This window comes from Bacillus rossius, chromosome 2 (genome assembly GCF_032445375.1).
Source record: "Bacillus rossius redtenbacheri isolate Brsri chromosome 2, Brsri_v3, whole genome shotgun sequence".
NCBI lineage: Eukaryota > Metazoa > Arthropoda > Insecta > Phasmatodea > Bacillidae > Bacillus > Bacillus rossius.
Genome location: NC_086331.1, coordinates 73,584,669 through 73,600,158, shown reverse-complemented (window position 1 = coordinate 73,600,158; position 15,490 = coordinate 73,584,669). Strand labels below are relative to the sequence as shown.

The 15,490-nt window shown below is 41.2% G+C and overlaps 1 protein-coding gene across 1 annotated transcript in view; it reads right to left on the bottom strand.

Annotated features, from left to right (window-relative positions):
- The window catches only part of LOC134529374 (fibulin-1-like), a 539,830-nt gene that overhangs the window by 429,815 nt on the left and 94,525 nt on the right, over positions 1-15,490 (bottom strand). Inside the window, exon 4 of the mRNA XM_063363371.1 lies at positions 7,994-8,186. Coding sequence (XP_063219441.1) covers positions 7,994-8,186 — 193 coding nt within the window. The remainder of the gene's footprint in view (positions 1-7,993; positions 8,187-15,490) is intronic.

The following is a 15,490-nucleotide window of genomic DNA, read 5'->3' as shown; positions in this document are numbered from 1 at the left end:
TCAACCCTATTCATTTCAATAGCATTCTGAGAGACCGCCACTTAGCTTTTCAAGCACCGCATCCCCATTCACTGCCGCCATTCGTTTGCACGTATGGGAGAGCTATTATGTGGGGCAGAATCGATGGCCACACCAACACCCCTCCCCATCCTGCAGAAGAGAATGAGTATGTTCTATCATAATCATATCCCTTCACTGCAGCCACCCAGATGCTGCATTACAATCCTTTGAATAGCTTCCTTTCGTATATGCCAGTATGGATAGCACCCACCACTCTTTCCCTCCTGCCGGCCCCCGCAGAAGAGAGACCGGTGTGGGCCAGTAGATTATCCTCCCTCGCTGACCTTAGGCCATTCGATCAATCCATGTTCAGAGTCTATCTGGAAATTCAAGTCAACTGACAAGCAGAAGTCGTCCCCATGTTTTCGTGTGTGACATTTCTTACAAAATACATGTCTGGATAATTAGTAATTTGTATTTCAGGTTCATAGAAGCCACCCTGGATCTCATTGCCGCAGAGATCAGCTAAGTAGTAGACACTGGGATTATCATCTCGAATTCTTTTGATTCTGAAAATCTCATATGGCCAACTAGGTGAGTATCCTCACATAAACACAGTTTTTTTCCTCAGAGAAATGCAGTAGTCATGGACATTAGCCTTAAGATGTCTGGTATAATTTTTTTTTACATGGTTATATACACTGTTCAACAGAGATTTATCAGTCATTTCATTGGGTGCCATCTTGTTCGTTATGTGGAACTTATTAATATATTCATGCAAAATACTGGGTAAAAGGGCAAGCCACTTATGGCTTCAGCGAGAAATAAACATGCGAAAAATCATCCATTTCACAGTTCTGTTTTAATTCTCACTATATCCAGCTTTTATTTCACTGTAATAGAATAATGGTTTATAATATGCTTTTTCATTAAGTTTAGAAACATCATTATTAAACTCATTGCCAGCATCACTCTGTATGTTTCAAAAATCACCCGAAGGTTTTAAAAAAAATTATAATGTAGAGGGTACAAGCCCCGCCGTCTTGCCTTAAACACCTTTCACCTAGACTTTCTTCGTGTAAAAATCTACTGTAGATAGAATATACCTATATCACTTATTCATAGATGCATATGGAATAATTTCAATCAGGTTTACCCGAAGAAGATCGTTAAGGCCCTGCATAACCACCCTTCTACATGGGAATGTTTTACGACTACCGCGATGGAGTTCGCTTGCTATGACGTGGTGACTATTTATTTTGATATGTAACCAGCATCCTTAAAATCTTTAATTATAGACATAATTTAATTATTGTATCCTGTATGACCAGCCGATTGCGAAGTCATCAAGAGCCTTAATCGAGCCCCTAAATCGTTAGCATTATCCCAATAAATTAAATCATGGTGACGTTTGAAATTCAAAGTTTTCTGGGTCCATCCATGACCAAAAACATTCTGAAAAAAATTCCTCTATTATATCAAATATCACATGTGATTTGTTCTTATCGTAATCTCAATTAAATGACCATACTGCTTCAAAGCAGACTGACTGTACACTTGTGTTTCTCTACGGAAAAAAAAGTTGGAATAAACCCTCAGCTGGCTGTATTAATTCGTTAGCAACACGAATAATATTATTAGGATAAAAAACTTCAGTATTCCCTAAAAACCAATGACCATTTCTCTTGTAAAGTCCATAGTTAGTACCAGCAGTTCTGGGACTGTGTGCTTAAATGTAAGTTTGTACTTTGTCTAGGGATTCCGTAGATGCAGCAAGCACACCACCAAAATGTTTGCGCAATCTAACATTCAGTGGCAGACATCTTCACTAGAATCATTTTCAGATACTCTATGTTTTAAAGAAGTTTTCACAATTTATGACTTCAGATATTCATTCTTCACGTGTTCGAAGGTTCTCAACAGGCTTTGTTAGCTTGTCAAAATGAGAGTTTATAGGTTAAAAGTCACCTTATTCATATAGTATCGCTCCAAATGCATCATTTTAGCGATTAGATACTTGCCACAAACATTTTTGTGGCTTGCTGTAACTATCCCGCTTCGAGAGATATAACTGAATCGATGGACGACGTTTCAACTGCATGCTTTATAACACATCTCAAGATCTTGAAATTGCAGCCCATAAGCTCGGGTTCATGCCTCGAGAAGTGCCATGTTTTAGAGCTGTGGGTTTTACAGAAGGCTTAGCATTTAGAAAGTTGGCAGAAATTAGTTAATCAATGCCATTTTTAACACTGTTCATCGGGTGACTCAACTGAGTGTATGAATGGTATTATCATTGCAGGTATTCATACGTCTCTTGTAGACATTCATTGATTCCACCCAGTATTCTAACAGACAGCATTTCCTTAAATATATCAAGTGTATCTTCCAGCATCGTTGCATACATTGTCCCGAGATTTGTGTGTAGCACGGAGAGAATCGCTTTTCATTGCGCCATCAACCGTTGCTCCTTGATTTACAGATTGTGCAGAAACTCTATAATGTCCGTCTGCATATCTCTGGTGCCACTTATAATTCTGTTTAACTCTGTAAACATGTGTGTCACATCATCAGTTAATGACTGCATTTCACTCAGCTTATAACATTAAAGTATTTTTGTTAGCAGCATCGCAGTCTTGCTCAGGCTCACCAACTCTGTTTTTAATTTTCCAGCCTAAATCACAGTTTACTTCACGAGTTAAAGTCATGCACGAGTCCTGCGATCGTTCCAGACCATCGATACCAAACTTGGACATCATGACTCATGGATGTGCAACTATAAACTGATAAAACCCACATCTTTATCGGTCCGTAAGTAAAGGAAATTAATTGGCGATTATGATAAATACATGCTCATTAGCGCCATTCCAGAAATGTCTACAAATATTTTTAAATTTCTCAAATACCATATCCGTGCCCACATGATCGGAATAAACATTTATTAAATTGAGATCGTCCGTCTTAAACAAAACAATCATATTGCAAATATCTTTAATGAAATTATTTTGAGATTGGGTGTATGTTTAAGCCAAATAAAAACAATTAACTTAGCGATGATGACCCATAGCACAGTATTTTTCTATGATGGCTTGACCATCACAAGAAACATTATTAAATATCAGTACAGAGTTAGGAAGAGCTTGAATTGGAATTATAACATCCTGATTCTCACGAAATTTAAAAACATTTTATACCTTCAACATGTTGCAGGACGTAAGGTAAATGTTTATATTTCAGCTGATCTAATGTTTTACTATATAATATACATTCTCAAAACGAACACTGTTGGGATGTTTCAGAAGTGAAAGAAAAAAACACGTCTTGCCAGAGTTCGAAGAGCCCACCACTATACACGTAATAGTGGAAGGCAAGAGAGGCACATGTTGTTCTTCCGATTTACAAACCACATCGTCATGAATCAGAGAAATCAGTCGAATAAGATGCATTTCTATTCCTAAACCATGTCATTATAAAACAAGGATATTTATTTTTTAGGTGATAAGTTTGTTGTTATACCTGCTATGAGAAGGAAGAGAGGTGCATACTTAATTAATTCCATTATTAATAAGTTGCCTTTCGAAGTTTATCTTCAAGGGTATAATTACCGTGGTCCAGGGACCAAACTTGCAAAGTGACTAACACGAGGAGATTAATGTGTGATCAATTTGGATGCCGCATGTAAGCTCCGCTATCTGAAATACGCCTAAAGCAATAATCCTAGTGAAAGACACAAATCGGACAAAATTTTAGCTGAAACAGTGGAAAAAATCAGAAAATCTCAGGAAACTAAATTCGGTCAGAAAGTAGCAGCGTGGAATGTTAATGAAATCATGCATGTGAAACACAGGCTGGACACGGGTTTCAGATTTAAACCTACCGAGAATAAAAACTCTGATTCAGGTAGGATACCCCGAGCCAAGAAAGGAGGTCTTTTACCATTCATCTCTCCCGCACTGGCAGCTGTAGGCAGTCTAATGGAGGGGCGGTTAATGTTGCTAAGACCATCACTGATGCCCGAAGCAAGGTTGTTATGTTAATCATAAGGAATGCTTGCAGGCACTGTCATGTGAAAAAATTCATATCAATCTTCATGAATCGGTCTGCAGTTAAAAAGGAGAAAAAAATTATGGAACAGACAGCAATACTGAAAAAAATTACCGCATAGTGCTCTCAAAATCACAGATCTAAACAAGGCAGTAAAACAATAAAAAATACCACATTTTTGACTAATATTTATGCAAGATTCATTGCCTACCAAACTGTTTCATAATAAGTGTGCTATTTTGTATTTGGACTCGTCTAAGGGAACATCGTATTTTAAAGCCAGATGTAATTTGAAATATTACAATAGTAACGTTGACCTGCCCATGCACTTGGAATTGTTAGGTTATTTAAAAAAGGGTACAATAAAATATAATTATGATAGATATAGACAGTCTTGGTACTTTTAGTTTGAGCCTTTCTGCCCTGGGGTCCCCATGGGCGTGAATACAGATACACTATATACATGAAACGGCTATGACCAGAGACTGAGGCTACCCACCCCAGCATAGTCACCAGCTCGACCCCCTACTTCACTCAGCTAACTTGACAGGTGGCTGTGTCAACCCTGTAGACTTTGTGTAATTAAACACAAATGTAGGTTTTCAATTAACACTTGTTTGGTACTAACAAAATAAATAAAACATTTTTTCATAGATCTTAGGTAAAAAAAATTTGCAATTAAGGTTTTACTTGGATTAAAATGACACTGAACCTATTAAACAATTATTTTGACATAAGATGTAATACCTGGAACTAGCAACCCAGGCAGCTGATTTTGTATATTTAACTACTGCGATTGGAGTAAAAGTGATTAAAAGAAGCAGTCGACGACGCACAGTAATCACAATGACTTCTTAGGAACCTATATATAATTAAAATAAATATTCTTTATTATTATACCATATTAAATTGCATCATTTCTTACTTATTAAGTACCCTATTGGTGAACGTCGTTACTTTCGGAGCAGGAGATGGTCCTCATCCTCATGGTTCAAGCCCGGGCCACCGCACTCGGGAATTTATAAAAGTATTTAAAAGAAGACACTCTAGAGACAATAAGTAGCAAACTACTAAATATTTCATGATAAGAAAGTGTAAAATTGATTTATATTTTTATTTAATGTATAATAGAATCACATATAGATCAGCATAATTTTACACAGAAAAATAATTAATTTACACTATGTTACACATGCATAGTTACATCGATAATGTATGTATAAAAATACACTTAAAATAGCAAAATTACTCATACAAACTGTATATTAAAATTTCTATGCTCAATTGTTAAATTAACTGTTAGTTATGTGAAAAATTACACCTACATTTTTGGTGGTATTTAAAACAAAACTGTGTATTTATAAATACCTATGTAGGTAAAATACGCTTACATCGGTGTAAAATTACATTTTTTTACACTGTAGGACTATGAATAGTAGCCTGAATCAGATGCAGTAGCGGAATTTCCAGGTAATAACTGATGTGTTACCTGCATTCTTGTCGGACACATAAAGTGCACCTGGGAACACAAATATGTTGCCTGTTACCGAAGAATTTAATGTGTTAGTTACACAGTGTCCTCGAAAGTGTACCTGTCAACAGGATCCTCGGACTACCTACCTGCAGCCGAGACCTCGGAGATGCTGGAGGAGATGGTGTTGTTTTGGTCGGGCAGTATGAGCGAGTACCACAAATCGAATAATATCTCCCAGTAAACCTTTCACCCACAGGCATTCTCATATACCTGCAGCCGAGTCCTCGAAAATGTTGGAGTATATAGTGTCATTATGGTCAGGCAGGGCAAGCGAGAATGCCAACTCGAAGCAGCACTCCCAGTGCACCTTGTCACATGTGCATCCTCGGACTTTATACCTGTAGCAGAATCCTCGGGAATGCTGAAGGAAATGGTGTTGTTATTGTCGGTCAGGACGATCAAAAACGTCAACTCGAGACAGCAATCCTGGCGCACCTTGTGTCATGGGCATGATCGGACAATGTACCTGCAGCCGAGTCCTCGGAGATGCTGGACGAGATTGTGTTGTTTTGGTCGAGCGGCAGGCAAGGATATTGACTCGAGGCAATATTTTTGATGCTCCTTGTTTCATAGGCATTCTCGGTTATTTTACCTTCAGTAATTCCTCGGGTGTGCTGGAGGAGATGGTATTGTTCTGGTCAAGCAGGGTGAGTGAGGATGCAGACTCCAGGCAGTACTCCTGATGCACCTCGTCCCATGGGCATTCTTGGTAAACGCACCTTCAGACGAGTCCTGGGAGATGCTAGAAAATATGGTGTTTTACAGGTCGTTTAAGGGGAGCGGGAGACATCGACTCGTGGCAGATTTCCTGGTGCACCTCGTCTCACGAGCATCCTAGATCATCATACCTTCAGCCAGTTCCTTGGAAATGCTAGAGGATATGGCGTTGATTTAGTCATGCAGGGTGAGCGAGGATGTTACTCAAAGCAGTACTCCTGATGCAACTCATCCCATGGGTATCCTCAGTCAATGTAACAGCAGGTGAGTTCTCAGAGATTCTGGAGATGATTTTTCTGGTCAGGATGGACGATTGCGGACATAAACTCGAGGCAGCACTCCCTGTAAACCTCACCCCATGAGCATCCTCGGTTAACGTATCTGCAGCCGAGTCTTTGGAAATGCTGTAGGAGATTATATTGTTCTCGTCGGACAGGTTGAAAAAGACGTCGACTCGAGGCAGCATTCTCGGTGCAACTAGGCCCATGTGCATCCTCGGTCAACATACCTCCAGCAGAGTTCTCTCAGATGCTGAAGGAGGTGGTGGTATTTTGGTCGAGCAGGTGAGCAAAAATGCCGGCTTGAGGTATTACCCCTGCTGCACCTCGTACCACAGGCAAACTCGGGCTACATTTCCACAGGCGAGTCCTCAGAAATGCTTGAGGAGATGATGTTGTTCTAATCGGGCAGCTCAAACATGGACACCGACTCGAAGCAACGCTCCTAATGCACCTCGTCCCACATGCACTCTTAGTAACCGTACCTGCGTCCGAGTCAATGGGGATGCTGAAGACGAAGGTGTTGTTCTGGTTGTAAGGGATAAGCAAGAACATCGACTCGAAGCAACACTCTCGTCACACTTGTATCTTCTGTAAATATACCTGCAACCGAGTGCTGGAGGAGACAGTTCTCTTCTGATCGAGCATGGCAAGAGTGAATGCTGACCCAAGGCAGCAATTTCAATGTATATCATTCCACAGGCCACATCATAAATGAACCTGCATCCGACTGCTCGGAGATGCTGAAAGATTTAGTATTGTTTTGGTCGAGCAGGGTGAGCGAAGATACTGGTTCAAGGCAGCACTCCTGGTGCATCTCATTCCACTGGCATCGTCGGACTTACTATCTTCAGCCACATCCTCAGAGATGATGGAGGAGATAATGTTGTCCTATTCTGGAAAGGCGACCAAGTATGCTGACTCAAGAAAGCACTTTCAGTGCAGCATAACTGCAGCCATGTCCTCGCAGATTTTGGAGGAGATAATATGTTTTTGGTTGAGCAGGTTCAACAAGGATGCTAATTTGATGCAGAACTCTCAGTGCACCTGTGTCACATACATCCTCTGTAAAGTATTTGCAGCTAAGTCCTCTGGAGTTGCTTGAAGAGATAATGTTCTGATCGAGCAGGGCAGACAAGAATGCTGACTCGAGGCAGCACTCCTGTTGCACATTGATTCACAGTTAAGTACTCGGATATGATGGCGGAGATGATGATCTTACAGGGCAGGGAAATTGAGAATGCTGACACATGACATCACTCCTGGTGCATCTTGTGCCACCGGAATACATACCTTCAGCCGAGTACTCGGAGATGCTGGAGGAGATGGTGTTGTTTTGGTCGGGCAGGGTGAGCGAGGATGCTGACTCGAGGCAGCACTCCGGATACACCTCGTCCATGTGTATTCTTAGTAAACGTACCTGCAGCTGAGTCCTCAGAAACGCTCGAGGAGATGGTGTTGTTCTGGTCGGGCAGGGCGAGCGAGGACGCCGACTCGAGGCAGCACTCCCTGTGCACCTCTTCCCACGGGCAGCCGAAAGAGAACTTGCGAAAGGCACAGCCCATGTTCATGGAGGAGGTAATTAGGCCGAGCTTGCAAGCCTCGCAGCAATCCTGTCAAGCAAAAGCAATTATTTCTGAACACTGATTATATATCTTTTAACCTGGTCTAAGGTCAATTATGTTTACATGTTGTCCACAGAGACATCAAGCCAACTTGATTTCATTTTCCCATGGTTCTACATAGTCACAATATACTTCTCAGCCTCAACACAGAAGCCAATAAGTAGTTAGTGACTGGCCACGAAATCCTCACGATCTAGATCACCAAAAACACTCAAACAAATGCTGGCATTAACACTTATAAACGATTATTTTTATTTCCTGTTTTTATATAATTTCGTTATCACGCTACATTTTCAGGAAATTTGACACTCAAGAAAGCAAGGCTGTTCATTATTGATACTAGTATTTTTACTCTGCATGTGGTATATTTAATATATCTTTAATCAATGAAAAATGACGAAACTGAAAACTAAAAATGGCATTAAGAACAAAAAATTAAAAAAAAACAAGATTAATAAAAAAAATAATCTTATAAACTTTTAATAATAAATTTTTAAAAGCGCAAATAATGTTTATGTTAACGATGTCAAAATTTATTATTTCAATAATATAAAAAATTAAAAATAACAAATAAAATATAAATAATAGTACACATAAACAGAAAAAAAAAACTGACTCAAATATAAAAATAAAATCATCGTCAGTAAAAATTTCAATCCGAAGATTGTATTTTTTAAATGAAAAATACTGTTATTTTTATTTTAGAAAAAACGGATTCAATTTTTGGATGCATAAATTCTTAAGATCCCTGGGATATAGTTTTATGAATAAAAGCGATTAGTAAATTATTGTTCTTATTTTGTTTAGGATAATCAGACGTAGCACGTCCTCAGCTGCCTCCTTCATTGGCCTTCCACAAATAACATTTAGTTTCGACTAACATCTTCATTCAAACATTGGAAGTGGGAAAATGTTGAATGTTTCCATCCATTAGTGGGTATTCTCGGAATCCACCCAATTCCCTTGCCCATGCTTTCCATCGCAGCTCCATGTCACCTATAAACTTTCATTAATATCATTAATGTTGTTTTCAAATGTATAAATATGCATACAAAATAGTAACACATATAAATCTGTAACTACAAGAGTAAACTTTTTGAAATATTTCCATATGACAAACAGCAAAGCTGTGGTTTCCGCCTGTTTAGTGGGGTGTATGTGTGTTAAGAGGTGGGATGATAAAAAAATTGGATGGTCCTAAAAAGAAGCTTAAATTACTCATCTACCAGCCTCCAGTAAAAAATATGATAACATATTGACCACCATCTTGAAAATTCAAAATATTAACATAGAAAATCGAAAAAAAATCAACATTAATCGAAAACATCACTCATTAATATAATGATTTATTCGATTGATTTCCGTCCTTCTTACGTTAATTTATCAATGCAAAACACAGTTTTACACAAAAACACTTATTTGATAAATCATGTTCAAAATCCTAAAAGCAGCCTACGTTTCTCATACTTAAGTCTCCTATAAGACGATATGACCGCCATATTGGAAATGATTAATTATTGACCTAGAAATTCGGGTAAAATTCCTAAATCCATTTAAAAAAGTCACTCAAAAATATACTGAAAGAATCGATTGATTCCTGTCATTGCTTCGATCCCTGGCCAATGCAAGAAATGCAATTTTAGTTTAAAATTCCATAAAAGTGACAGCTTCAAGAAATAAAACATCACTTTTCTTTGCGAATATAATTTATGACATAAGTCCTACACTTCTGCAAGAACACTAGCTAAAGTTAACAATCTAATGAAAATTTAGTTCTGCATTGACTTGAACTGACTAATTCTCAGCTCCAAACGGTTTTCCGAAGACAGAGACCAGCCAGATCCTTTTCGTACATACTACTTTTCTTCCCGACAGAGTATCTCGATACTGTGTTTAACAGACAGCCTCACATCGTCAGAATTGTAAATGAGAGTATTCACTGACTAGAATGCGCACTTCTTCAATTGGTCCTCGAGCGAATACGGTTTACCATACCAGCAGTTTAGCATCAAGTTATATTTTAAAGGCCCGTGTGTTGATACTTCATCAGTAAGCTGATTTATAATATTCTTCTAGATATCGTCAAGATATGGCTTCAACAGTCTTAAGTTCAAACTGTCTTTGGTTCCAACAGTCATTTGCTCCAAAGGTGAATTCTCAAATGCTTCAATTGCTCCAACAGCTCCAAGTGCTCCAAAGACCTAAGTGCTCAATTGCTCCAAATGCTCCAACAGCTTCAAAACTCCAATTGCTCCATGAGCTCCAATGCTCCAATTACACAAATTGGCCGACCCCTTCAAGTGCTCCAAAGCACCAAATGCTTCAACAGCTCCAAGAGCTCCAATTCTCCAATCGCTCAAATCGCTCCAATTGCTCTAATGTGTTCCAATGCTCCAAGTGCTCCAATGCTCCAATTTTTCTAACATCTCAACATGTACAATTGTTCCAAGTGCTCCAATTGCTCTAAGTACTCCTACTGCTCCGTATGCATTCAGTTTCAAATGATTTCAATTACATTTTTTCATAGAACATGGCCTGATTGCTGGTTTGACTATTATTACTCTCCATTTTGTCAGTAAATAGTGATGATTTTTACATCTTAAAATTAGATGCTGTATTACGAAATTTGGCATTAAATGGAAACCAGATTTTGAAAAAAGGAAACAATCACTTTTGAAATCCAAAATATTATTAATTTTTTTTTTATATTTTATACATATGCAAGAAATAAAATTCATTATTGTATGTAGCCAAATTACTTTAGTTATTTGAGTATGAAGGATACTTATTTGATGTGCGAATAGTTTCGTGCACAAAGCGAAGCATGTAAAAGTCTTAAACTGTCTATCAATATTGTTACGAACGTTAGCAAGGCCACGTCACGCGCAGGTGCACGCCGTAACATGAGATGTGCCGTGCGCACCTGGGTCGCCGTTTTATCTCCCTCCACCCCACGCGGCGCCCTGCCTTTGACACGTAAATGACACCGGACAGCTGGGAGTTGCGCGAGCCGCCGACGCGTGTTTTCGAGAGATTTCTGCCGTCGGGACAGCTTGCGATGACGCGACAGGCCCCGGCCGCTCTCGTGAGTTCTGGAATTGGTGGGGCCTATATATATGCCCGAGGACGCCAGTCGGGGAGTCTGAGTGGGGAGTTCACCCGCGGCGGAGTTTCCGGGTGATAGTGCCGCGGGTGTGGCAGAGTGGCGAAGTCCTTGGACGAAGGTTCCAGGGCAGGGAGTGAGTGAGTTCAGTGGAGTCGGGAGTTTTCCCGCGGCGGAGTTTCCGGGCGATAGAGTCGCGGGCGCGGCGGAGTCCCGAGTGAAGTTCCGAGCGAGGCGTCGAGTGGGATCTCGGCGAAGGGTGTGACGGCGGCGGCGGAGTGCGGCAACGGAGTCCCGCGGCGGAGACCCACGAGGGGTGCTGCGGCGAGAGTTGCGCCAGAGTTGCGGCCCAGCGAGGTGTGTGGAACGAGTGTCTGGGGAATTGACATTTCTTTAAGTGTAATTAATTATTTGCCATCTTAGAAGATTAATTGTAAGTGACATAAGTAGTGGAAATAAATAAAACTGTGTGTGTGAAATAAAATCTATTAATTGGGCTATCCTTTACGAACCCGCGGTAAATCGTAACATTTTTGGTGTCAGAAGTGGGATAGCCCTAATTAATAGATTTAGAATTCAGTTACATTATTAGAATAAAAGTTAAGAAATAGGATTTAGTTTTTCGAGAATAAAGTTAGTGTTTAGAATTTTAGTGAATTTAAAATTTCTAGAGTTAGTTTGGGTTAACTGTAGTTAGTGTTAGTTTTGAATGTAATTGAGTTATTGTTAGAAGGTTCGGCTAGGTCATTTAAAATTAACAACAGTTTAAAAAAAATTATTTAGGTTGTTTAATTAGTAAATGCTTTAGAGACAGATGGCTACTGAAGGGTTTACTGTCGAGCAATACAGGGAGATAAGGGCAGCACTGGAATAAATGTTGAATGACATAAGGGCATGGGAAACCAGTATGAAGAACATTGCGAAAGAAGTGAAGAGTGAAATTAATGAGAGTAAGGACCATAATGAAGAAACGAAGAGCGGGTCAAATAATAGCCTAGAGGAAATGAAGAAGGATCAGGATGAAATGAAGAATGGCCAGGAAGAAATGAAGAACAGCCAAATGAAGACCAGCGAAGAGAAGACCAGCCAAGAAGAGAATAACAGCGAAGTGAAGAACAGCGAAGAGAAGAACAGCAAAGAGAAGAACAGCAAAGAGAAGAACAGTGAAGAGAAGAACAGCGAAGAGAATAACAGCGAAGAGAAGACCATCGAAGAAAGGACCAGCGAAGAGGAAAACAGTCAAGAAAACAGTGAAGAGAACAGCGAAGAGAACAACAAAGAGAACAGCGAAGGGAACAGCGAAGAGAACAGCGAAGAACACAGCGAAGAGGATATTAGCCAAGGAGAGGAGAACAGCCAGGACAAGAACAGCAAAGCGAAGAACAGCGAAGAGAAGACCAGCAAAGGGAAGACCAGCGAAGAGACGACCAGCGAAGAGGAAAACAGTCAAGAGAACAGTGAAGAGGACAGCGAAGAGAACAGCGAAGAACACAGCGAAGAGGACATTAGCCAAGGAGAGGAGATCAGTCAGGACATGAAGATGAAAGAAGAGCTGAAGAAAAGCACAGAAGTAGTGAAGATGAGTTACAAACTAAGGAATGTTGAACAAGAAGAAATGAAGATAAACCAAAGAGAGAGGGGGAAATGCCAAGAAGAGTTGAAGAAAAGCCTAGAAGATATGGGTTAAGAAGAGATAGAGAAGTGCAAAGAAGAAAGGAAAAAAGACCAAGAAGAGACGCAGGAAGACCAAGAAGAGGTGAAGAAAGACCAAGAAAAGGGGAAGAAAGACCGAGAAGAGATAATGAGAACACAAGGAGTGATGAAATTGAAGGAGTTACTGAGTGCAGTCCAGACGATATTTAGAAGAACAAAGAGGGAAATAGGAACCAAGAAGAGACGAAAAAGAGCTGGGAAGAAATGCTGTGTGAACGAGTAGCTACGAGAGAAGAAAAAGAGAAAAAAAGGGAACAGACAAGGGAACCATTGGAAGGCAATGAGCAAGACTCTCATGAGTATCGGGCCCGTCCAAAACAACGGTCGGACTGGCTCGGGCGGCTGACTGAACGACATTGGGCATCAGCAACGCAGAAGTGTCACTGGGTGACGAGAGAAGCAACATTTACTGCGAGAGAGGGTTATCTGGTGAGACTGTACAGCCCGCGATGGAGGAAACGCAGGAGGCCTAAACTTCGAGTAGCATGGGGACCTCCAGGAGGAGATGCATTACCTGTTCGGGATGAACAGGTTTAAGGAGGGGGCAATGTTACGAACGTTAGCAAGGCCACGTCACGCACAGGTGCACGCCGTAACATGAGATGTGCCGTGCGCACCTGGGTCGCCGTTTTATCTCCCTCCAGCCCTCCGCACTCCCCACGCGGCGCCCTGCCTTTGACACGTAACTGACACCGGACAGCTGGGAGTTGCGCGAGCCGCCGACGCGTGTTTTCGAGAGATTTCTGCCGTCGGGACAGCTTGCGATGACGCGACAGGCCCCGGCCGCTCTCGTGAGTTCTGGAATTGCTGGGGCCTATATATAGGTCCGAGGACGTCAGGAGTAAGTGAGTCTGAGTGGGGAGTTCTCCCGCGGCGGAGTTTCCGGGCGATAGTGCCGCGGGTGCGGCTGAGTGGCGAAGTCCTTGGACGAAGGTTCCAGGACAGGAAGTGAGTGAGTTCAGTAGATTCGGGAGTATTCCCGCGGCAGAGTTTCCGGGCGATAGAGTCGCGGGCACGGATAATAAATAAAGATTTTCAAGATGGCGGCCGTATCGATAATTCATTCAGTGGTGACATAATTCAAAACGTCGGGTGTGGTGTAAGATGTTTTTATTACTTTTTATTTAGAACTTTTTTTAATATCTTTATAAATTACTGGTTTACTCTCGCTGGGAATCGAACCGAGGACCGAAATCGATCAAATAACAAAAAATTTGAAGTAGACAGTTTTTTAAATATTTTTTGGAATTTCTAGCATAAAAATGTCAGATTTTCAAGATAGAGACCATAATAATAATTGCAGCAGTTATGTCTTAATACAAGATGGTGGTTCTGTCTCGAGCAGGTGATGATATTATTACTTAAAATTAAAGAAAAAAATACAAGTCCGAATATGCATGCATGTTATTTTTATATATACCTTATTTAATTCTCAGTCAGGTAAATGTCTCGATGGCCGTGCGGTTAAAAGCGTATGTTTTCCAACCTAGATATCAGAGCTGCGATGGTTCGAATCACAGCGCTTCCAATGTATTTTGCATAAAAAATTAAACTTAATATGTCGATAAGGACCATAATAGCTATGGTAGATAATGGAACATCAACCTTATGTGATGGATCAGAGTGACACTGGTGCTCTCTAGGAACAAACAGCAGAAACAAAGTCGACGGTATCCAAGATGGCGGCCTCCAGTGGAACAGAAAAAAAAATCAAGAGCGACGCTGGCGCTGTCTAGGACCAAACAGCAGAAACCAAGTCGATGGTATCCAATATGGCGGCCTCCAGTGGAACAAAAAAATCAATATGGCGGCCGGACGAAAATATCATCAAGAGTGAGTGGGGCGCTCGATTTAAAGATGGTGGATCCAATATGGCGGATCCAAGATGGTGGATGCCGGGGTCAAAGTCAATTTTCAAGGTCAAGGTCATCCAAGATGGTCGTAATGACGTCAGAGATGGACGTGATGTCACAATCCAAGATGGTGGTCGGCACCACGCACCTCGCCCCGGACCCGTGTCCCCGGAGCCCTTTTTCTATTCTACTCTGCTCTGTTCACTCGTCGGCTCAAGTGGTGTGACCAAGTAATTGGGGCACGGGGCTTGCGCGGCGCGCTGCTGACTTGCAGCTTGCACATTTTTGTTGTTGTTTGTTTGTCCAGCTGCGTGGAAGCGCAGTCACTGGTCGCGGTTACTGGGGCACGCTGTCACAAAAGGCCGCGCGGTGTGGCCGCACATCTGGGGGGAAGGTGTAGCCTGCTCAGCTGTCCTGGTTAGTTTGTTCCGGTGGGCGTGGCGGTGCGCGGAGATTTAAGCGAAAGTTAGAGAGAGGTCGGAGCTCACTATGGCGGAAGCTATGCCTCTCGCCATTGGTAACGAGTCCTGTACTTTGTTTTGTTGTCAGTTGAGGCTCACTCTGGCGGAGGCTATGCCTTTCGTCAGTGATAACGAGTAGTCTTAGTTTGTGATGTAGTAAGT